Consider the following 23,031-nt stretch of genomic DNA (forward strand, 5'->3'; position numbering starts at 1 on the left):
GGATTTAAAATAACAGCTCTGAGACACGATATCCTTCCAAACATCAAATTTCATTAAGATCTGATCAACAGTTCGTAAGTCAAAAATACTTCAATTTTTCTATTTTTTTCAAATTAACCGGCCCCCCACTCCCCCAGATGGTCAAATTGGGAAAATGACTATTTATAATTTAAGCTGGTCCCGTCCCTGCTACGCTTGCCAAATTTCATCGTCCTAGCTTACCTGGAAGTGCCTAAAGTAGCAAAACCGGGACCGACAGACCGACAGAATTGGCGATTGCTATATGTCACTTGGTTAATACCAAGTTCCATAAAAACGACCTAAAGGCTGAACCTTCTTTTTTCATTCACGGTTGTGGAAACGCGGAAATATCATCCAATTCGTGTTCTGCAAGTACATCTTTATTAAACTGGTTTATAAGAGGGAATTTTTTTCATTTTTAGGTTTCTGATGTTATTTGTGTTTAACAAAAGATTTTTATATAATGTACCAGAAAACTTTGCACTTTATTAACTGTTGAAAATTACAATTAAATTTGGGTTCGGCTCAACGGAGCGACAATTTCAAAGTTGCTACACAAGGAGTAGATAGAAGAGATTCGTTGATATATGCGTGCGACCACATATATACACAAAGGGACAGTGGAAAAAGATCTGATATCGGTCCAGAGGACCCAGTTTCAAAAAAATTAAACAATAGTGACTTAAAAATACACTTTTTCTGACGTTAACCCTTCAAACCTCAGAAAAAATATGTTTCTCCCAAGGGCTGAAACCTTTGTGCCAGTTGAGCACGACCAAGTAACACAATTCGAGTGTTTACAAACACAGCATCCATTATCTTCTCGACAGAAAAAAGACACAGACAATAGAACCAAAGCAATACTTTGTACTGTTTAATTATTCAGGGGGGACTACATGAATATAAAAAAAAAGAAGCGATAAGCCACAGAAGAATAGAATATTTTGAGATAGGAAAATCATTTCAGCTCTATAATGCAGAGAAGTTTTACTAATGGCACCAAAATTCCAAGATTAAAAAAGAAATACTTCAGCAACACTGTAATTCCGCAACTCCTGAAACGACTTGGCGAAGTGAAGTTGTCCAAAATGGAAAAACGTTCCCAAAATAAAATAACGTTTTTTTAAAAAACGTTCCCAAAAATAAAGTAAGAGAAACAAAGAAGTTGTTGAAAATTCAAAGGGAAATACTGTAAATGAGACATGCTCCGAGGTTTAGAAGTCAATACATTAGTTTTTCTAAGCAGAAATCTGATTTTGTATATTTTTTTTTCAATGGTTAAATGGGTTCATGATAAATATTAAAAGACTATGATAAACATTTCCATCAATTAAAAACAAAAACACGCTATTACATGAACAAGAGCTAAGAGCTTATATGGCACTTATGACGAGGTCGGAAGAGCCAAAAGCTCTTCTGGTATGAGCTCTATAAAAATTCTAAAAATTAATAGATTGATTTAAAAGTAAAATTAGAGGCTTAATGCCGGTCGGGATGTCAAATAAGAGCTCTGAGACACGAGGTCCTTCTCAATACCAAAATTCATTAAGATCCGATCACCCACTCGTAAGTTAAAAATACCTCATTTTTTTCTATTTTTTTCTCTCTCTTCAGCCCTCTAGATGGTCGAATCTGGGAAAACAACTTTATCAAGTCAATTTGTGCAGGTTTCTGACACGCCTACCAATTTTTATCGTCCTAGCACGTCCAGAGGCACCAAACTCGACAAAGCACTGCACCCCCCCCTAACTGCCTAAAAGACAGCGGATCCAGTCCAGTGACGTCAATTACGTATCTACGACATTTTCTTATTCAACCCACCAAGTTTCATCCCAATCTGTACACTCTAAGCGTTTTCCAAGATTCCCGGTTCCCCCTCCAACTCCCCCCAATGTCACCAGATCTGGTCGGGATTTAAAATAAGAGCTCTGAGACATGAGTTCCTTCTAAATATCAAATTTCAGTAAAATCCGGTCACCCATTCGTAAGCTAAAAATACCCTCTAATTTTTTCAATTTTTCCTCTCCCTCCAGCCCCCCAGATGGTCGAATCACAGAAACGACTGTTATCAAGTCAATTTGTGCAGGTCCCTGGCACGCCTACCAATTTTCATCGTCCTAGCATGTCCAGAAGCACCATTCTAATTATGTCAATCACGTATCTAGAACTTGTACTTATTCTTGCCATCAAGTTTCATCCCGATCTCTCCACTCTAAACGTTTAAACGTTTTCCAAGATTTCTGTTTCCCTCCTCCAGCCCTCTATGTTCCCGGATCGAATTCGAATTGAAAATGAAGCATCTGAGACATAAGATTCTTCTATATATCAAGTTTCATTAAGGTCCCATCACTCATTCGTAAGATAAAGATACTTCAATTTTCGCGTTTTCCAAGAATTCCGGTTTCCCCCTCCAAATCCCCCCCCAATGTCACCAGATCTGGTCGGCATTTAAAGTGAGAGCTCTAAAGCACAAGATCCTTCTAAATATCAAATTTCATTAAGATCTGTTCGTGAGTTACAAATACCTCATTTTTTTCTAATTTTTCCGAATTACTCCCCCCCCCCTCTACCTCCACCAAAGAGATCGAGTCTGGTCCGGTTATGTCAGTCACGTATCTTGGACTTCTGCTTCTTCTTCCCATCAAGTTTCATCCTGATCTCTCCGCTTTAAGCGTTTTCCAAGATTCCCAGTCCCCCCCTCCCGCATATGACACTGGATCCGGTCGGGATTTAAAAAAGAGATCTGAGTTATGAGATCCTTCTGAATATGAAATTTCATTAAGATCCGATCACCCCTTCGTAAGTTAAAAATACCTCATTTTTCAGTATTACCCCCCCCCAACTCCCCCAAAGAGAGCAAATCCGTTCCCGTTATGTCAAACATGCATCTAGGACTTGTGCTTATTTTTTCCCACCAAGTTTCATCCCGTTCCCTCCACTGTAAGCATTTTCCAAGATTTTAGGTGCCCCCCTAACTACCCCCAATGTCACCGGATTCAGTCGGGATTTAAAATAAGAGCTCTGAGACACGATATCCTTCTAAACATGAAATGTCATTAAGATCCGCTCACCCCTTCGTAAGTTAAAAATACTTTTTTTTCTAATTTTTCCAAATTAACCTTCAACTCACACCCCCCCCCCCCCAGATGGGCGAATCAGGGAAACGACTATTTTTAATTTAATCTGGTCTGGTTCCTGATAAGCCTACCAAATTTCATCGTCCTACCTTATCTGGAAGTGCCTAAACTAGCGAAACCGAGACAGACAGACCAAGTGCCATAAAAACAGCCATCCCATTTTTTTTTATGCTCTCCCATAGATTACCCCTGTGATTCCATGGCGTTTGAATTCTACCAAGCATAATATACTGATAGATTGGTACATAAACCTCCAGTTAATTAGACTGTTACTTATTTTTGTAAGATAAAAGGAGCTGATCGATCTGTAAGTGACATGATATCCTCCGTCATCACAAACTACATAAGTGCGGATAAATTGGACTTCTATGTCAACTCAGGAAATCGGCAATAAAATTCCAGCTGTTAAACGATTATGTTCACATCTGCACAAGCTTTAGACAGGCGGACCATTTATCTTGACAGTGGTGAAATTCTCAGAAAACAAGTACTTTGTTTTAAACAAGTTAACTTTTTTAATATGTTCATGAGCGGTTGCGGACAATTAAAAACATAAGTAGCTCCAAAATGGGAAATGGATAGCCTATGTAAAATGCTGTGTATTGGGTATCCACAAGGATTAAGCATGTTTGGTCAAAATTATAATTTTGGATAAATTAAGAGCCAAGAGTTGTAAGCGATAAAAAGAAAATGGGCCAATTTCACATGGAGCAACTTGGTCAATCCAAAATCGGTCTATCTAATAACCACTCTTGACTGTACAGAAAATGAGCGGAAAGGGCTGAGAAAAAAAATGAAACATGTTTTGCTTCTTTTTTTTTCATGTAGAAGCAAAACTTACAACATTTTATTACGGTTGTCATTTGAGATTTGGAACGGTTTTGGCTCCAAAGAAGGTCTACTTTCCTTCTATCCCCCATTCCCCCCTCCAAAGGCCAATTGTCAAGTCAAGAGTTACCAGCGACTGAAAGATACTGAAAAACTGCTTAGATTACAGAGAACGACTCAGGTGACTCAAATATCTGTCTTTTGGATGCTTCAACTTTTGACTGGGGTATTTTATGAAAGAAATAAAACTTTGAGACAAAATTCGCTTTGTTTTCATGCAGAATCAAACATGTAACATGTTTTACGGTTGTCACTTGAAATTTTCCGACCATTTTGATTCCAATAAAGGTCTACTCTCCTACTTTATCCCCCCTTCCACCCCCCGCATTCATTAGCATCTCAAAAGCTGCCAGCGATTGAAGACCAGCTTAGATTACAGAGAACAACTTAGGTTTTCTATTCTAACAATTGTCTTTCAAATGCTTCTAACTTTAGACTGAAGCATGCTATGAGGGAGAAAAAGATTGAGACAAAATTCGCTTTCTTTTTCATATAGAAGGATATGTTGGAAATTTTGTTATAATAGCCTTTAATATTTTGTAATATTAAATTTTACCAAATTGGATTTTGACTTTTAAAAAACAATACCAATGAACAATCCAAATATCAAACAGTTCGTGGTAACGAACTGTAGTGGGGAGCAACCCGACTCAATAGTAACCAAAACTCTAAAAAACAGAACTTTGATACTAATAGCTACATCAAAAGAATCGTATTTTAATGCTGATTTGAAATATATAAGTTTCATCAAGTTTAGTTCTACCCATCAAAAGTTAAGAGCCTGAGAAAATTTGCCTTATTTTGGAAAATACGGGGAAAAATACGGGAAAACACCCCCTAAAAGTCACAGAATCTTAACAAAAATCACATCATCAAATTCAGCGTATCAGAGTACCCTACTGTAGAAGTTTCAAGCTCTTATCTACAAAAATGTGGAATTTTGACTTTTTTGCCAGAAGGCAGATCAAGGATGTGTGTTTATTTGTTTTTGTTGTTGTTTTTTTGTCAGGGGTAATCGTATCGACCCAGCAGTCCTAGAAAATTGCGAGAGGGCTCATTCTAATGGAAATGAAAAGCTCTAGTGCCCTTTTTAAGTGACCAAAAAATTGGAGGGAACCTTGGCCCCCTCCCACGCCAATTATTTTCCCAAAGTCGCCGGAAAAAATTCTGAGATAGCCATTTTATTCATCATAGTCTAAACGCCTTATAACTATGTCTTTGGGGCGAGTTACTCCCCCACAGTCCCCGTGGAGGGGCTACAAGTTACAAGCTTTGAACAATGCCTATATACATTAATGGTTATTGGGAAGTGTACAGACGTTTTCATGGGGATTTTTTGGTTGGGGGAGTTGTTGAGAAGAGGGAGATATGTTGGGGGAACTTTTCCATGGAGGAATTTGTCATGGGGGAAGAAAATTGACATGAAGGGAGCGCAGGATTTTCTAGCATTATTAAAAAAAAATCGAAAACTAAATATGAAGAAGTTTTGGATTGGGGAAAGTAAGGAGAAGCATTAAAATTTAAAACGAACAGAAATTACTACGCATATGAGGTTCACCTCCTCCTAATACCTCCCTCTTTACTCTAAAGTATTTTTAGTAATTTCAACTATTTATTCTACGGTCTTTGTAGACCGTAGAATGATTCAGCGGTCATTCTTAAAGAATTGGGACAAAATTTAAGCTTTATTGTAAAGAGCGAGGTACTGACGAGGGGGTAAACCCCTTCATATACGTACTAAAAACATACGAAGACAGAAGTTGGTTGCGTAATCTAATTCGTAAGTTACGTATATCTTTTACTAATAAAAACGTTCGTAAAAAATTAAAAGTTCTAGTTGTCTTTTTAAGTAACCAAAAAATTTAGGGGGCAACTAGGCCTCCTCCCCTGCTCCTTTTTCTCAAAATCATTCGATCAAAACTATGAGAAAGCCATTTAGCAAAAAAAATAAATACGCAAATTTAATTTTAATTATTCATCTGCGGAGAGCCAAAACCAAAACATGCATTAATTCAAAAACGTTCTGAAATTAAATAAAAAAACGAGTTTTATAAAATGAAAGTAAGGAGCGACATTAAAACTTAAAACCAACAGAAATTACTTCGTATGTGAAAGGGGCTACTCCCTCCACAACGCCCCACTCTTTACGCTAATTTTTTTTACTGTTTTAAAAAGTAAAGTTGAAAGTGTCAGGGAAAAAAAGGAAATCGGATACAATGCATTATACATACAACCATTTTGATTAACCAAATCAGATCAAACTACAATTGATTAATGGATTTAATGTTTTTATGTTACTGTATCAAGCATACATAATATTAATCTTACCAAAGCTTCTTGACGGTCCTTCGATTTTTTCAGGTCAACACTTTCAAATCCATCAATATCTTCATCTCTGACAAGAGGTAGCCCACTGGTTTCGTCCTTGGAGCTTCGGAATTCCAGTGACGTGTCACTGACGGTTTTCATTGGACTTGGTAAATGATGAGATCGAAATTCATTTTGATCCACCTTAAAAAAAAATAATAATAAATAAGTAAAGCAAGAAAAGACAAGAATTTTGCATCAAGAATTTTTGAATTTAAAAAAATATGTCCAAAATATTTTCAAAAAAAAATAAAAGAAGAGAAAGAAGAATACACCGTACCCGACCTATAATGGCTCGAACAGGTAATGCAACAATTTCATTTTGCTGTAACTGGAAAGAACAAATTTCTTCATGAGCAGATCTATTCAACGTAGCATACTCCTTTTGGTGTTATTTTAAGCAAGTAATCGAGGTTTTCCCTATTCACGTTACAGTTTTTTTTTGTTTTTTTTTATTCCGTCGAGAATTTCTACCTCTCCGTTCCTTAGAGTATGATATTCTTGACTCCATTATATTGCAATCTTTTTTAATTATCAGAGCTTTTTTGCGACACACCCTTTTCTTCAGCTAACTCTTCTTTCTTTAGATATTTATGTCACTCAATTTTCTTTCACCCTATCTTTACACTCTTCGCCCTGATTTCCCCGAAACAGGAAGAGGAACAAATATCCCAGATCACTTTGAGAACTGCCTCAAATTTGTAAAAAGATAATCTATGTTCAGACGATTGAAGGCAATGGGTCATTTTGGCCTGGGTCTCGATTTCGTAAAACCATCCAAAAAGGACCAGAAAGAAGATATTTAATCTTTGGCGCAAAGGGTGGGGAAATATTTTTCTAAGATTTTGTAAACATTGACATTCAACCTAGAGAGAATGGGATACATAGAAGATTTGGATCTTGGGCGCTTTAACAAGGGAAAACAGTGATTATTATTTCGATAATTTCATTATTTCGATTAGATTATTTAATGACTAAAACTATTAAATTATTAACAGTGTAGCATCTGTGAAATCCACTAATAAAGAAAAAAAATAAAAGAACTGTATGTTTTATATTACTAATCTATAATGCAACAAGATTGAAGGTAAAATTTATCTGTAAATGATAAACAATCAGTATCTTTTTCAAGAATTAATCAAACAGTTCGTGGTAACGAACTGTAGTAAGGAGCGACCCGGCTCAATAGTAACCAAAACTCTAAAAAATGGAATTTTTATGCCAATAGTTACATCAAAAGAATCGCATTTTAATGCTGATTTTAAATATAAAAGTTTCATCAAGATTAGTCTTACCCGTCAAAAGTTAGGAGCCTGAGAAGATCTGCCTCATTTTACAAAATAGGGGGAAATACCCCATAAAAGTCACACGATCTTAAAGAAAATCCCACTATCAGATTCAGAGTATCACACGACCTTACTGTAGAAGTTTCAAGCCACTTTCTACAAAAATGTGGAATTTAGCCTTTTTTGCCAGAAGACATCACGGATGCGTGTTTATTAGTTGTTTTTTTCCAGAGGTGATCGTATCGACTCAGTGGTCCTAGAATGTCGAAAAAGGACTCATTCTAACGGAAATTAAAAGTTCTAGTGCCCTTTTTAAGTGACCAAAAAATTGGAGGGCACCTAGGCTCCCTCGCAGGCTCATTTTTTCCCCAAAGTCATCGAATCAAAATTCTGAGATAGCCATTTTATTCACCATAGTCGAATAACCTAATAATTATGTCTTTGGAGACGACTTACTCCCCCGCAGTCGCCGTGGGAGGGGCTGCAAGTTACAAACTTTGACCTGTGTTTACATATAGTAATGGTTACTGGGAAGCGTACAGACGTTTTCAGGGGGATTTTTTTGGTTTGGGGTGGGAGTTGAAGGAGGGGGGGGGTTACGTGGGAGGATCTTTCAATGGAGGAACGTTTTATTGGGGATGAGACTTTCAATGGAGGGGGCGCAGGATTTTCTAGCATTATTTAAAAAAAAAACAATGAAAAAATAAATATGAAAAGATTTTTCTACTGAAAGTAAGGAGCAGCACTAAAACTTAAAACGAAAAGAAATTATTACGCATATGAGGGGTTTACCTCCTCGTAATACCTCGCTCTTTACGCTAAAGTATTTTTAGTAATTTCAACTATTTATTCTAAGGCCTTTGTGATTCAGGGGTCATTCTTAAGGAATTGGGACAAAATTTAAGCTTTAGTGTAAAGAGCGAGGTATTGACGATGGGTGAGCCCCCTCATATACGCAATAAAAACATACGAATATAGAAGTTCGCTACGTAAGTTAATTCGTAAGTTACGTATATTTTTTACTTATGAAAACGTTCGTAAAAAAATTATAAGTTATAGTTGCCTTTTTAAGTAATCAAAAAATTGGAGGGCAACTAGGCCTCCTCTCTCGCTCCTTTTTTTTCAAAATCTTCCGATTAAAACCATGAAAAAGCCATTTAACCCCCAAAAAAATAATAGGCAAATTTCGTTTTAATTATTTATGCGTGGAGAGCCAAGATAAAAAAAATGCATTAATTAAAAAACGTCCAGAAATTAGACAAAAAAACAAGTTTTTTAAAATAAAAGTAAGGAGCGACATTAAAACTTAAAACGAACAAAAATTACTCCGCATATGAAAGGGGCTTTTCCTCCTCAACGCCCCGCTCTTTACGCTAAAGTTTTTTACTGTTTTAAAATGTAGAGTTAAGAGAAAGAGTCAAACTTTAGCGTAAAGAGCGGGGCGTTGAGGAGGAAAAGCCCCTTTCATATACGGAGTAATTTTTGTTCGTTTTAAGTTTTAATATCGCTCCTTAATTTTATTTAAAAAAAACTTGTTTTTTTTGTCTAATGAAAGTCAAAATCAAGCCTGCACAAAGTAGACACAGACCAACTTGAAAAATATAGGAAGGTTCAGTAGGCTAGTTTACAAAGCTGGTAGGCCTAATAGGGACAGAAATCAGTTTTCTTTACTCTCTCCCCTACAATTTAGAACACTTAAAAGACAAGTCTACAATAGTTTTGGGTTAAACAAAGTCGCCAGACACTAGATGACATTAGTGATTTTTCTTTTCGATACTAAAACCAGCTTCAACTCTTATAAGTTTCCAATACTCTTGAATCCAGAAATAATAATGATACTGTTCACACGAAACGCTTCTGTCACTTGTAAGACAAAGCATCATGAAAAGCTTCTAATGCGATTATTCTCCTTATTATTATTATTATTTTATAGAAAGAGCGATTTTTCTCCTTATTGTTATTATTATTTTATTTTTGAGATTTCTTTTTATAGAAAGTCATTCCAATCGCTTTATCTAAAGAATTAGAGAGCCAGTCTTAAATAAAAAGCCATGGAAGATCTATGGGTATTTATCGATTAGCCAGTACACATTAGAGAATTTTGGATCTACAGGTAAAAACTAGAAACAACTGAGACGCTTGAGAGATAGATAGGATATACATAATTTGGGCTGTATATTTGCCTATTAGGGGGGGGGAGCTGAGGGTTAAGTATAGCACACTGCATGCAAAATGTATCCTAATCTAACCAAAATACCAACTAAATATTTATCAAAATTTAACTACAATTTGGTTTTCTACTGAGCCGGAGCTAATTGTTTCCGTCAACAAACTGCAATAAACCAGTTATTGTCTGATTTTATAGATCGAAATTTTTGAGTGTGTACTGGCTAATAGATAAGTACTAATAGATAAGATCAAAATTAACTTTTTACTGAAACGTTGCTTATACTTAACTCGTATTTTGCCCAAGATGTCTATTTTTTACGCTAGAAAGAGTTCTTCTCATGAGCAAAATTAAACAACGAAAAAATACTGTTACATGAAACTAAAGAACAGTTACACAAATTGAATAAATAGCAAAACATATGTAATCAGACAAATTTAGCAGACAAGATGGTTTATGTTAAGAAATGACAGTCTTTCGGGAGTTTTACTTGTAACTAGACTAAAATATCCAATTTTAAACATCTGATTTACTAGATTAATAAGTCTTCTAAAGCCGAATTGGTCTACCATGACAAAATCAAAGAAGCAAACCTTGGAAACAACGGGTCGACAGTCAGAAGGACAAAAAATTGATGAACAAGAGAATCTTTCGCCCTTATTACAACAAGGAGGCCTCAAAGTTGAAATGGAGAAAGAACTGAAACAAAAACAATTCAAAAAAGAAAAAACTTAAAACAAATAAAATCTTTAAAAAAAAATAAAGAGAAAAGGGTGCTTATCTGTTATAGCGACCCCTCACAAAAGTGATATTAAAAAAGACGGTAGGAACAGTGAAGATGTTAAAAGTTTTGAAGGATAGGAAGATAAGTGTACAAACCAAGATTAGAAGATTGGAAGCTACAGTGATGACAGGTGTCAAGTATGGCTCTGAAGCATGGGCGCTCCGGAGAAGCAGATGAAGATTTGCTAGATGTTTTCCAGAGAGATTGCCTACGGACTGTTCTGGGTATTCGGCTGACTAACCGTATTTCAAACAGTAGGCTGTATGAAAAGTGTGGTTCAATCCCGCTTTCTAAAGCTATAATGAGAGTAAGTTTGAGATGGCTAAGGCACGTTCTGCGGATGAAGGATGATATATTGTCAAAGATTGTCCTTTTCGGCGAACCGTCTAGGGCCAAACGGAAAGCAGGTCGTCCGCGGTTGGGGGGGGGATATCATAAAGAGAGATTTGAAGGAAATCGGAACTTCCTAACAGAGTGTAAAGAGGGAGGCTTTGAATAAATTGGCATGGAGAAGGAGCGTGCGTAGCTGTGTTGGCCTCAGGTAGCTGGTGAGTTATTAGTAGTAGTAGTAGTAGTAGTATTCTGTCACTTGTCTTTATCTTGTCTCACGGTAACCTGAAACTAGCGAAAGAAACCGGTTCTACGTCAACGGACGAAGAACTTGAGAGGGTCCCTATAACAGATAAGTACCGACAAAAAATATCTAACCAATATCAAACAATGTGTGGTAACGAACTGTAAGTAAGGAGCGACCTGGCTCAATAGCAACCGAAACTCTAAAAATGGAATTTTGATAACAATAAGTCGAATTGAATAAGATAAAAAGAGTCGAATTGTTATGCAGACTTCAAATACATGAACGCCTTATTTTCGAAAAAAGGGGAAAAACACCCTCTTAAAGTCATAGAATGTTACTGAAATTTACACCATCAGATTCAGCGTATCAGAGAATTCTACTGTAGAGGTTTCAAGACCCTATCTGCAAAAATGTGGAATATTGTATTTTTAGCCGGAAGAAATATCACAGATTCATGTTAATCTGTTTTTTTTCCAGGGTGATCTTATCGACCCAGTGGTCCCAAAATATTGCGAGAGGGCTCATTCGAACGGAAATTAAAAGTTCCAGTGCCCTTTTTAAGTGATCAAAAGAGTTGGAGGGCAACTGGGCCTCTTCCCACGCTCATTTTTTTCCAATGTCACCCGATCAAAATTTTGAGACAGTCATTTTGTTCAGCATAGTCGAAAATCTAATAAATATGTCTTTGAGGATGACGTAATCCCCCCACAGCTCCCGGTGGAAGGGCTGCAAGTTGTGAAATTTGCCCATTGTTTACATATAGTATTGGTTATTGGGAAGTAGATAGACGTTTTCGGGGGGATTTTTATGATGGGGGAGGGGGTCAGGGGGAGAAGGTTACGTGCGAGGATCTTTCCATGGAGGAATTTTTCAGGGAGGTGGGAATTTTCCATGAAGGGGCATCGTATTTTCTAGCATTATTTAAAAAACGATCAGAAATTAGATTAAAAAAATAGTTTTTCAACTGAAAGTAAAGAGCAAAATTAAAACTTAAAACGAATAGAAATTATTACGTATATGAGGGGGTTCACCGCCTCTTCAATGCCCCGCTCTTTACGCTAAGGTTTTTTTTTAGAACTTTGAAAAAAACTATTTATTCTAATTAAACCCTTTTTAATTCAGGGGGCATTCTTAAAGAATTAGAACAAAATTCAAACTTTAGCGTAAAGAGCGAGGCATTGACGAGGGAACGAATAAATCCAAATAAGCAGTATTCTAGAATTGACGCAAAAAAAACAACTTACGGACAACACAGATAAAGCGGAGTGAAATGACATAAAAAAAACTATTCCCGAAATCCGAACAAACACAACTTTAAAATGACCATAATGTCTGCTGATAAGCAACTACCAAAACCCGCAAACATATATTAATTGCTCTACACATCCCCATTCCAAAATTTGCTATAGGAAACAGATGTTAGTTACATCCGCTACCATTTTAAACATTGCCTTTCATTATTTTGCGATGACTAAATGTACTGCTGTAGCAAAATAATTGAAAAGATAAACCCGGCGCATTTAATCACCGGAATCTCACGTTCCTGAATTTGAGTTATAGGTATTTTGTTGATCTAAAAAATCTAACGGCTTAAGGCTAATGGTCTTAATTTGTGTCCAATGCTATTTCTCCTATGATAGAAAATCATGAATAACTTCTGCGATTTAGGTGATTTTGAACTGATTTTTTTTTTGATGACTCTCGAGTTAAAAAGGAAAAAAATGTTGGTTTCACTTTTTCTGTATATGCTTTACCTATTGTGCAAAAAAAGAAATCAAGTTATTTTGGTTTGGTGAATAAAAATTTAGTGGATGGGAAATGACAGTAGATTTTTTTTTTAGTTCATCCTGCCAGTATTTAAAAAAAAAATGTTGGTTGCAGAATTGTTATATTTTTATTTTTAACGGTGCAAAAAATTATTTTTAATTTTCAACATTTTTATTGCTAGAAGGTATGAAGTTGGCTCCAGAGGGTAGAATTTTGGATCATATGTAGATTTTATAATCTACAACCATTACAGAAAATTTCTGATGTCTATCATAAATAGTTTGAAAGCAAAATCAGAAAAATACAATTTCAAAATGTGCTTACTTTTTACTTATTTTACCCCTGTTTCCGGCTTAATAGCGTTCTTTATCAGCCAATAGAAAAAAAGGCGGGATTCTTATCCAATTTTAGACATTACGCCTAGAAGGCATTGTGTCTCTGATTAAAGCTGTTGACTTGTCAACTGAAGTCAATAAGACATTTGAGCTATGAGGAAGAAAATTATCAACAAAAGGTGGCTGAATTTAAAATACCGGTAAGTAAAAATTACATATACAAGTTTCATTCCCTCTTGTCCATTAAATAAAAAAACAAGTTTTTTTTAACTGCATGTAAGGAGCGACATTAAAACGAACAAAAATTATTCCGTTTATGAAAGGGGGTAGTCCCCTCCTCAATGTCCCGCTCTCTACGCTAAAGTTTGACTCTTTCTCACAACTATACTTTTTAAAACAATAAGAAACTTTAGCGTAAAGAGCGAGGCGTTGAGGAGGGGACTACCCCTTTCATATACGGAATAATTTCTGTTCGTTTTAAGTTTTAATGTCGCTCCTTACTTGAAGTTAAAAAACCTTTTTTTTTATGTAATTTTTGAACGTTTTTAAATTAATGCATGTTTTGATTTGGCTCACCGCACAACGAAATTTGCATATCTTTTTTTGTCTAAATGGCTTTCTCATATTTTTGTTCTGACGATTTTGAAGAAAATGGGGTGGGGGAGGAAGTCTAGTTGCCCTCCAATTTTTCGTAACTTATAAAAGCACCTAGAACTTTGTATATTTGTATTACATATATGAGGGGGTTTGCCCTTTCGTCAATACCTCGCTCTTTACACTAAAGCTTAAATTTTCTCCCGGTTCTTTAAGAATGACCCTAGAATCACCAAGTCCGTAGAATATATAGTTGAAATTACTTTAGCGGAAAGAGGAAAGAGCGAGGTATTTAGGAGGAGATGAACCCCTCATATGCGTAATAATTTCTGTTCGTTTTAAGTTTTAATGCTGCTCCTTACTTTCAGTTGAAAAACTTCTTCATTATTATTTTTTCAGTGTTTTTTTTTAATAATGCTAGAAAATTCTATGCCCCTTCATTGAATTTCTTTCCCCCGTGACAAATTCCTCTAAGTAAAGATCCTTCAACGTAGCTCCCTCCCCTCTACCCCCCCCCTCAGCCAAAACCCCTCAACCGTTGACTTTTAATTAAAAGGAATAGTTATGGGAAAAGTCAAGTCATGGCCAATTGTAGAAAAAGCCAAGACAGATTGTCCAATTGAGTGGGCATCAGGTCAAGGTAAACACTGGTCAAAGTTTATAACTTGTAGCCCCTCCCCCGGGAACTATGGGGGAGTAAGTCGTCCCCAAAGACATCTTATTATGTTTTTTGACTATGCTCAAGAAAATGGCTATCTCAAAATTTTGATCTGTTGACTTTGAGAAAAAAATGAAAGTGGGAGGGGGCCTAGATGCCCTCCAATTTTTGGTCGCTTAAAAAGGGCACTGGAACTTTTCATTTTCATTAAAATGAGCCCTCTTGCGACACCCTAGGACCAATGGGTCGATACGATCACCCCTGGGAAAAAGAAAACAAAAAACAAATAAACACACACCCTTGATCAGTCTTCTGGCAAAACAATTCTATGACTTTTAGGGCGTGTTTCCCCCTTTTTTCCAAAATAAGACAAATTTTCTCAGGCTCTTATCTTTTGATGGGTAGGACTAAATTTAATTAAAATCCGATTCTTTTGACGTATTTATTAGTATCAAAATTTCGTTTTTTAGACTTTCGTTTACTATTGAGCCGGGTCGCTGTTTTTTTTTTTCTATGGTTCTTTTCATTTTTTTTAGAAAGGTGCTGCTTGGAGAACAAGATAAAGATAATTTGTCAAATGGATCAAAAATTTCAGAAGAATTTTCAGCAAATCCTCTCATAGACGATTCAAATAAATTGGGAAACGGTAGTGGTTCTTACGGTGTTGATTGCCCCGATACGAATACTGAGATAGACTTATCTGGAATTCCAGATGGAAACTGCATTGTGAATCTAAGGTATTTCCTTGCTGAAGTAATTTCAGCATTCAGACACAAAATCAGTTGCGATCACGGAAAATTGATTATAAAGCAATTAGAAAAGAAAGGCCTGAAAACTGAACTGAAAGTTAAGTGTAATAAGTGTAACTGGGAAAAGAGGATTAAAGGTGAACCAGAATGTCCAGCAACAAGCGTAAAAGAATATATTTCAAGTTTTACGGACCAGACACAGGTTGCTTTTTCCGAAAAAAAATCAAGTCTTAAAGGCTGCTTGAATTCGAAGGCTGTTTGGGGAGCCATGGGTAGTGGAGGAGGGTATTCTACACTGTGTGAATTCTTCGGGGTGCTTGGAGTGAAACCAATGTCACGAATAGTTTATTCCCGTATGGAAAGGCAGCTTGGTAATGCTTGGATGAATAGTTTATCGGAAATTTTGCTAGAAAATGGACGAGAGGCCTTAAAATCAGCCATTCATGATGATAGGTATAAGGAGGACTCATACTGGACAAAAGTGATATGTGATGGAGGCTGGAATAAGCGTAGCAAAGGACACGATTATTCGGCCAAAGGATGTGTTGCAGTTATCATAGATGCATTTTCGAAAAAACTGTTATATGTTGGCATAAAAAATAAATACTGTTATATATGTTTTTCTTCTGCAAACGCCAAAGTAATTCCCAAAGATCATTTCTGCTTTCTGAATTATAACGGAAATTCAAGGAGCATGGAAACAGATATTCTAGTTGAAGGCTTTCGTTCCAGTGAGGAGATGCACGGATTACAGTTTTTAGAGTTTATCGGTGACGGTGATTCCAGTGTTTTTTATAAGCTAAAACAAAGTGTTTCCTACGGTTCCAACATACGGAAACATGAATGTGCAAATCACGTCACAAAAAACTATACCGCCCATCTATATAATTTGTGCAAAAATAAAAAAGGTTTGTACACAAAATGTCTTCCCCGAGGAATTATACAGCAACTGACAAAAAATTTAAGGGGCGCGATAAAAATAAATTCTGAAAATAATGGAACAGCAGAAGAATTGAAAATCTTGTTAAAAAGAGGTCCGTACCATGTTTTCGGAAACCACACAAAATGTGATTCTGGCTGTCCTAAGATTGCTGAATTGGCCGTGAATAGTAAAATAGAAGATCGGTGGAATAATTTTCCCCTGCACGTGTTTGAAGATGTTATGACAGAGGTCGATATTGTGTGTCGAAAAGCAGAGCAGCTTCGAAATGACGCAACTACAAACTTAGCTGAAAGCTACATGTCAGTTGTTGCTAAATTCATCGGAGAAAAGCAAATAAGCCGGTCTAAACGAGGTTCATATCATGCAAGAGTTCATGGAGCAAGTCTTGCTTATAATTCAGGTCCAAAATGGCATCAATTAGCTTGGAAAAATATTTTTGGGCTTAGTCCTTCTAGCGTAACAAAAAAATATTGTAATAAAACGGCTAAGCTCCGTGTAATATCTAAACGTAATTTGACCAGTTATTATAGTGCTCTTGGAGGAAAACACGTTGCTAAGTTAAAAAATAGAAACTATAACTTTGGTAATCGTGACTATGGACCAAATTGCAATAAGCCAGACATGACTTCTGATGAAATGAATTTGGCTATACAAAAATATACTGACGAGAATTTAAAATTGGATTTTGCCAGTATAAGCTGTTTGTTCAACAGTACCAAGGGTCAATCCAAAAATGACACTTGGGTTGAAGAAAGATCTAAGAGAATAACTAGTAGTTACTTCCACAGAATTGCAACCAGAAAAAACAGCACCAGAGTTGCCCCAATTGTTAAGCAAATTCGAAACTTGGGACCTAGATTCTGCTCTGCCCTAATGAAAAAGGGCTTAGATTTAGAAGTAGTGGCACTAGAAGCATATGAAAACAAATTCAACTTAAAAGTCGTAAAGGGAGATCAAATAGGACTCAGTGTGCATCCACAGTATCAGTATCTTGCTGCATCTGTAGATGGACTGCTCCCTAATGGCACACCTATAGAGATAAAAACGGTGCATAATATACCAGAGTTCAAAACCATTTATGATGTGGCCCAGTCAAAAAATTTAGTTAAAGCATTTTTTCTTGAATTATCCAGTGAAGGTCTTCAGCTAAAAAAAATCACAGGTATTTCGCCCAGATACAAGGCCAACTCGGGATACTGGATAAAATGGTACGCCACTTAATAGTTTATAACTCTATTGAGGATTGGGAAATAATTACAGTTCACCGATCGAAAGACTACTGGGAAAAAATATTTCCGAAGCTTGAAGCCTTCTGGAATGAATCCTTACTTCCTGAAATTTTAGACTCAAGGGTTGCAAGGAATATGGAAATCAGAGAACCTGTGTCTGTAAAATGTACAACAGCCCACCAACCGAAGGACTCAAGCTTGTCTCAAGAAATAAAAAGAGGAAAAAAAAGAAGGTTGAGTCGAGTTGAAGTGAACAGCAAGAAAAAAAACGCACAGAAGGGATCGGGGGAGAACAGTGAATTTACCAGGAACTCAATGCATGAAAACAGTGATTTTGAAGAAATAATTTGGTCTGATTTGGAATAGATAAATCTTCGTGTTTGATAAAAAAAATGTGTTAAAAAATATTGGCAAGGAAAATTCTTTTTTCCTCCATAAATTTCTGTCTCATTCTTCGTCAATGTCCAAAAATAATGAAGTTTCTTATCTGGTCTGAAGTATATTAAATACATTTAATACAAACAATTTTAGTTTTTTTTATAAATTTCTTGTATGTTACTTGGGCTTAATATTTGTGATTTTTATAGTTTTTCCTACAATTATTACGTTTTCTGTACAATTCGTTCATTTTTGGTATTTAATTAAAGCGTCATTAAGTTTCTTTCCGAAATCTTGTGCATCTCGCCCTAACACAAAATAACGTTAACGCCCTAATCTTATTACAAGGAAAATAGCTTTCATCTTATTAATTCCAAACAAATGACAAAAAAAAACCTATAAAAATCAAGGTGACTGGAAAGATATTGAAAATGAACTGAATGTGTAATGTATAATTATTTAGTGTTTAATATACTAATTACAGGAAGCATCAACAATTAAGGTTTACAGATTCTATTTAGCGACAATTTTTTATTTTGTTTTACGATTAGAAGGGAACTCTAGCCCAACTCCTATGGGCAGTAATTTGTGTCCTTTTTGGTTTAACTTTAGCACTCATTTTAATTTTCAATCGTTTAGGATTTAATTATTTGTATATAGCAGTACCCATTTCTTTTATGTTTGGTATAATTATTTATTTTTATTTCTGTTCATTTTCAGTCAATTATGCATAGACAGTAATGTTTGACCGTTTCACATTTAGATCATTGATTTTATTTTCTGTCCGTCTGTTTCAAATGGCTCTTTAATTTTTGATTACTTAACTCACTAGCCTAATTGTATAATGTACATTCCCAGATTGCTATGAAATCACGATCTTGTATCAGACTTAGCAGACATCTGCCATGCTTGGGATACTTATGTCATGCTTGGCACAGATCATTCACTCTTAGTACTGTTCTCACAGTTCCGCTATGCTTGGCACACTTCTGCCATGCTTGGTACTAGCCACCTGAGGTATATGATTTCTGAGAGTGAAAAACCTCTCAAACATTCATCCTTTTTCTTTGGGTAGTTTACTTTTGCATGTGCGGACTGTTTGTTTTCGTTGTTGTATTTTAATGGGGGCAGATACGATGGACAAGGGTTTTTAAATTCCTTTTGGGAAATCCCGAACTTTTTCTTCTATTTTTATCGCTTTTATTCTATTTCAATAAAAATTATTTTTTATGTGCTTTAACCTGTATGCGCCTGAGAGGCTATATTTCTTCCAAAATAAGTTCATTAGTACGGGTATGCATTGAGTTTTTCGTTTTACACAAACTTTTCATCTTGTTATCTTCCCAATAAATTAGTTTTATTTCCATCAATTCTGTTTATATGCTACTTTTTCATAGTAAATTTATGATGGAATGGCGGATTAGTCTTCTTAGTTATTTAGCAGGATGAGATTGAGGAGCACAAAAACACAAACGTACGCAAACACAGGAACAAGTCTACACACACACATCAAATTACCAATTACGCACTTATTGTTTGATGCAAGCTGTGCTAGAGTTTTGTTCGCAGGAATTCTTCAATTCAATTCAATCATATATATTTAAACAAAAAACACATAATTACATGTACATAATCTGCCAGGAAAGCACAAAAGTGCTTGACTAGGGCAGAAACTTCACTAAAGAATAATTAAACAATCAACTAACAGAAACAACGAATCAACTGGATTTATCAAAAAAGAAAAAAAAAGAGAAAAAAGGGGAGTGACGAAGAGATAGAAAAGAAAAAAAAAAGAAAAGAAAAGACCGAAAAGAGGAGGACCGCATATTCAAATCCAAACAGTATTTCTGTAACGACCCTTCACTGCTCGCTTGAAGGTAGTAAGGCTATTTGAGTTCCGGATTTCCAAGGGGATTGAATTCCAGATAGCTGGTGCATATCCGTAGAAAGTCCTTTGCGAAAGCCAAGTTGGGTATCGCACAGAAGATTCTACTCCTGGAGGTAATCATACATTCTTTCATGGACTACTTTCTCGTAAATCTTCGAAAAAAAAAGGTCAAATAGAAATGGATCGGTAATTACTCGGTTCATTTTTTGACTTCCCTTTGTGAAGGGGTAGCACTCGGGCTAATTTAAGTCTTTCTGGAAAAGTTCCCTCTTCAAGTGATAAATTAATCAGATGAGTCAAAATAGAAATAACAATTGTTTTTGTTGCTTTAACAACTTTTAACGATACTTCATCTACTCCACAGGATTGTTATTTCATACTCATAATTATTTCATTTTCATCACAATTTGTAAAAAGGAATTCAGAAGTAACATGACGAGGTTTAAGTTTGGGGACTGGTGGACTTCGAGAACTGGAGATTAAAAGAAAATAGCCAGGTGGGTGTTTCACCCACCTGGCTAACTGCTTGCAATTCTCAATACCCAAGGGTTCTCCCAATAGCCAAACAATTTTCATTTCCAAACGGACTCGGTCTCGGTTGAGGTTTGGGAGAGTTCACGCTTTACATTTCAAAACAGACACCCATCTCGAAAATAAAAGATTTGTCTACTTTTCGTACAAGTTCTACCATTTGCATTCAATGCACATCGAATCAAAATCTCTGAGCGAAAAAATATAGGATTACCCTTTAAATTGATGTGCAAAAGAAAACACTATTTTTAGCTCAGCAGTGGGTATATTTTCTTTTACATAACCTGTTCATCTAAATTAATCTCCGTAGAATCTAACGTGCTTTTACTAAACAAACATCTTTTGTTTTTTTCTCCCACTGGTTTATGTTTTTGTCAAGTCTCATAAACGAGTTTGCTATCGAATAGATACTAGCAGTGGCGTTATTAAGATTCTTAGAATCTGTTTCAGAAATTGGGCGGGAACAAAAAAGACCATTAGCCTTAATAAGTACAAAGAATAGTAAAAAATTAAATCTAATTCCTTAAATTCGTTAAATGAAAACTTACAAATACTGTATATGTATTCACAATTAGGAAAATGGAACATTCAACGTTTGGTTAGAAAGACTTCCAAACACAGTTTATACAGTTTTAAGCAATAGCGGGTGCCAAACTTGACGTTTTGTGGCTAAAAAATTAGCAAAGAATAAGCTAAATTATTATTTTAGTTAAGATTATTTTATGAAACAAACACAACTTAGAAACAAAAGGAAATTTTTTTTAAGACACTGTCTTGGAAAAATTTCCCTATTGTTTCTAAGTTGTATTTGTTTGTATGGAAAGGCAGTGTGGTCTTCGTCACTAATTATTTATCATTATAATTATTATAAACATTATAAATTGTATTTATAAATTATAATAATATTTTTTTATAATTATTATCATAATTATATATTTATATAATTATTCTTAATTTTATATATTTATTTTTTAATTTCTATAAATGTATATAATTATTAATAATTAATAATTATAATCAAAATTATAATAATAAATAATTACAAATTATTATTATATAATAATTAAAATTATTGGCACCGAACGGCTTAAGGTGTGGCTTTCCTTCGAAGTTGTAGTTGTTTTGCGAATCAATAGGGTGTTGCAGTTCAAATTTTTACTGAGGAAAACGTTATCAAACGTGACTAACTAGTTTTGCTTATTTATTTATTTATGTTCAACGTGACGACCCTGATGAAAATGTGGTACTGCACTAAAACCGTCATAATTCAGAACTTCATACTAATTCACTTTAAAATTTCATAAAAATATTAAGAGTGATACTTGCTTATATCATTCACAAAAGCTCTTCACTTTACTTTATCTCTACCACAAACATGCAAATATAGGCTATAGCCCATATTTGCCCATATTATATAGGGTGGGCTATGTTCCATGGATTTTGTCAGATGTCCCTCTTTTCAAGCTTATTCAACTGAAAGTAAGGAGTAACACCAAAACTTACAACAAACATAAATTATTAAGTATATGAGTGCTCTTTATGCTAAAGTTTTTTTTAGAACATCTAAAAAAGCTTAATATTCTAACTAAACGGTACTTGTATTTTAACTGTCGTTCTTAAAGCACTGGGACAAAAGTCAAACTTCAGCGTAAAGAGTAAGACATTGAGGAGGGGGCAGACCCCCTCGTACACGTAATAATTTATGTTCGTTTTAAGTTTTGATGTTGCTCCTTACTTTCAGTTGAAAAAACTTGTTTTTTTTAATGTTTAACTTCTGATTGTTTTTAGATAATGCCGGGAAATCCGGCTCCTCCTCCATGGAAAATCCCCTTCCAACGGAGAATCCCTCAATGGAAAGTTTTAACCGTGTAAACTAGCCTGCCGTGACACGAAAATTTCCCACAGACAATTCCATCCAAGCTGAAAGTTTCGTGCGGACGATTCCGGGCAAAAAATTTTTCTTAGCAAACATTCATTTAAAAAGACTTCAATTTCTGATTGTTCTTAAAATCATGCTTGAAACCCCATTTACCGCATTTTTTTTTTTTTTTTTTTTTTTTTTTTTTTTTTTTTTTTTTTTTTTTTTTTTTTTTTTTTTTTTTTTTTGCAAACATCCCACCCATAGTGGAAAGTTGCTCCCGTAGAAAATTCCCTCTGAAGGATTTATCCCATGGAAAACACTCCCATGGAGAGTTTCTCCCGTGGAAAAATCCCACAACATACGGAAACATATTCTAGAAATTTCCGATCGGTAAAAATCCCCCTTGCAATTCTCCTTAAGATATCCACAGCTAAAACTGATTCGGCAAAAGGGAAAGTAAGACTAATAAAAATAAATTCGCATAAGAATTATGGTCAGTTCCCCAACTTTAAAATTTCCCCTGGAAACTTCACTACCCATGAAAAATTCTCCCCATGGAAAATTTCCCAGCAGAAAATTCCCCTCCCCCCACAGGAAAAATGTGTGCATACTTTCCAACTACACATATTACACGTTAACAACGTATAGCACTATACGGGCAAATTTTATAACTTAAAGACCTTTCTCCAGGGGATACGTGGGGTCACGTTATCTCCAAAGGCATAATAACAAAGTTTTTGGGCCTTTCAACTATGCTGAACAAAATGGCTATGTCAAAATTTTTAGTCGGAAGAATTCGATGAAAAAGAGGGTTGGAAGGGGGCTAATTGTCCTCCAATATCTTTGGTTACTTGAAAAGGGCGCTCGAACT

The 23,031-nt window shown here is 35.4% G+C and overlaps 2 protein-coding genes across 9 annotated transcripts in view; one reads left to right on the top strand and one right to left on the bottom strand.

Annotated features, from left to right (window-relative positions):
- LOC136031654 (centrosomal protein of 290 kDa-like) overlaps nucleotides 1-23,031 on the bottom strand; it is a 182,882-nt gene that overhangs the window by 131,044 nt on the left and 28,807 nt on the right. For 3 of the 8 annotated variants that reach the window (XR_010618552.1, XM_065711314.1, XM_065711321.1), the window contains exons 1-2: nucleotides 12,472-12,764; nucleotides 6,375-6,557 (exon numbers count right to left, since the gene is read on the bottom strand). Coding sequence is in view for 7 of the 8 variants with exons in the window: in XM_065711314.1 (XP_065567386.1) it covers nucleotides 6,375-6,557; nucleotides 12,472-12,504 (216 nt within the window). In the remaining variant the exon portion in view is untranslated. Of the gene's footprint in view, nucleotides 1-6,374; nucleotides 6,558-12,471; nucleotides 12,765-23,031 lie in introns of those variants that run through there. The other 5 variants (XM_065711315.1, XM_065711317.1, XM_065711318.1 and 2 more) reach the window with 2 other exon arrangements.
- Nucleotides 12,819-20,790, top strand: LOC136031655 (uncharacterized). Its single transcript, XM_065711324.1, has 2 exons — nucleotides 12,819-13,529; nucleotides 15,118-20,790. Exons 1-2 carry the CDS (start codon nucleotides 13,483-13,485, stop codon nucleotides 17,492-17,494), a joined length of 2,424 nt encoding a protein of 807 aa, XP_065567396.1. The 5' UTR covers nucleotides 12,819-13,482; the 3' UTR covers nucleotides 17,495-20,790.

The sequence above is a fragment of the Artemia franciscana genome, chromosome 10 (assembly GCF_032884065.1).
Source record: "Artemia franciscana chromosome 10, ASM3288406v1, whole genome shotgun sequence".
NCBI classification, from domain to species: domain Eukaryota; kingdom Metazoa; phylum Arthropoda; class Branchiopoda; order Anostraca; family Artemiidae; genus Artemia; species Artemia franciscana.

What these genes read in the sequence shown, in the direction of transcription:
- LOC136031655 (XM_065711324.1), top strand. Translation starts at nt 13,483, where the DNA reads ATGAGGAAGAAAATTATCAACAAAAGGTGGCTGAATTTAAAATACCG. An exon ending in TGGCTGAATTTAAAATACCG is followed by an intron (nt 13,530 to 15,117) that starts GTAAGTAAAAAT and finishes CATTTTTTTTAG; the next exon opens with AAAGGTGCTGCTTGGAGAAC.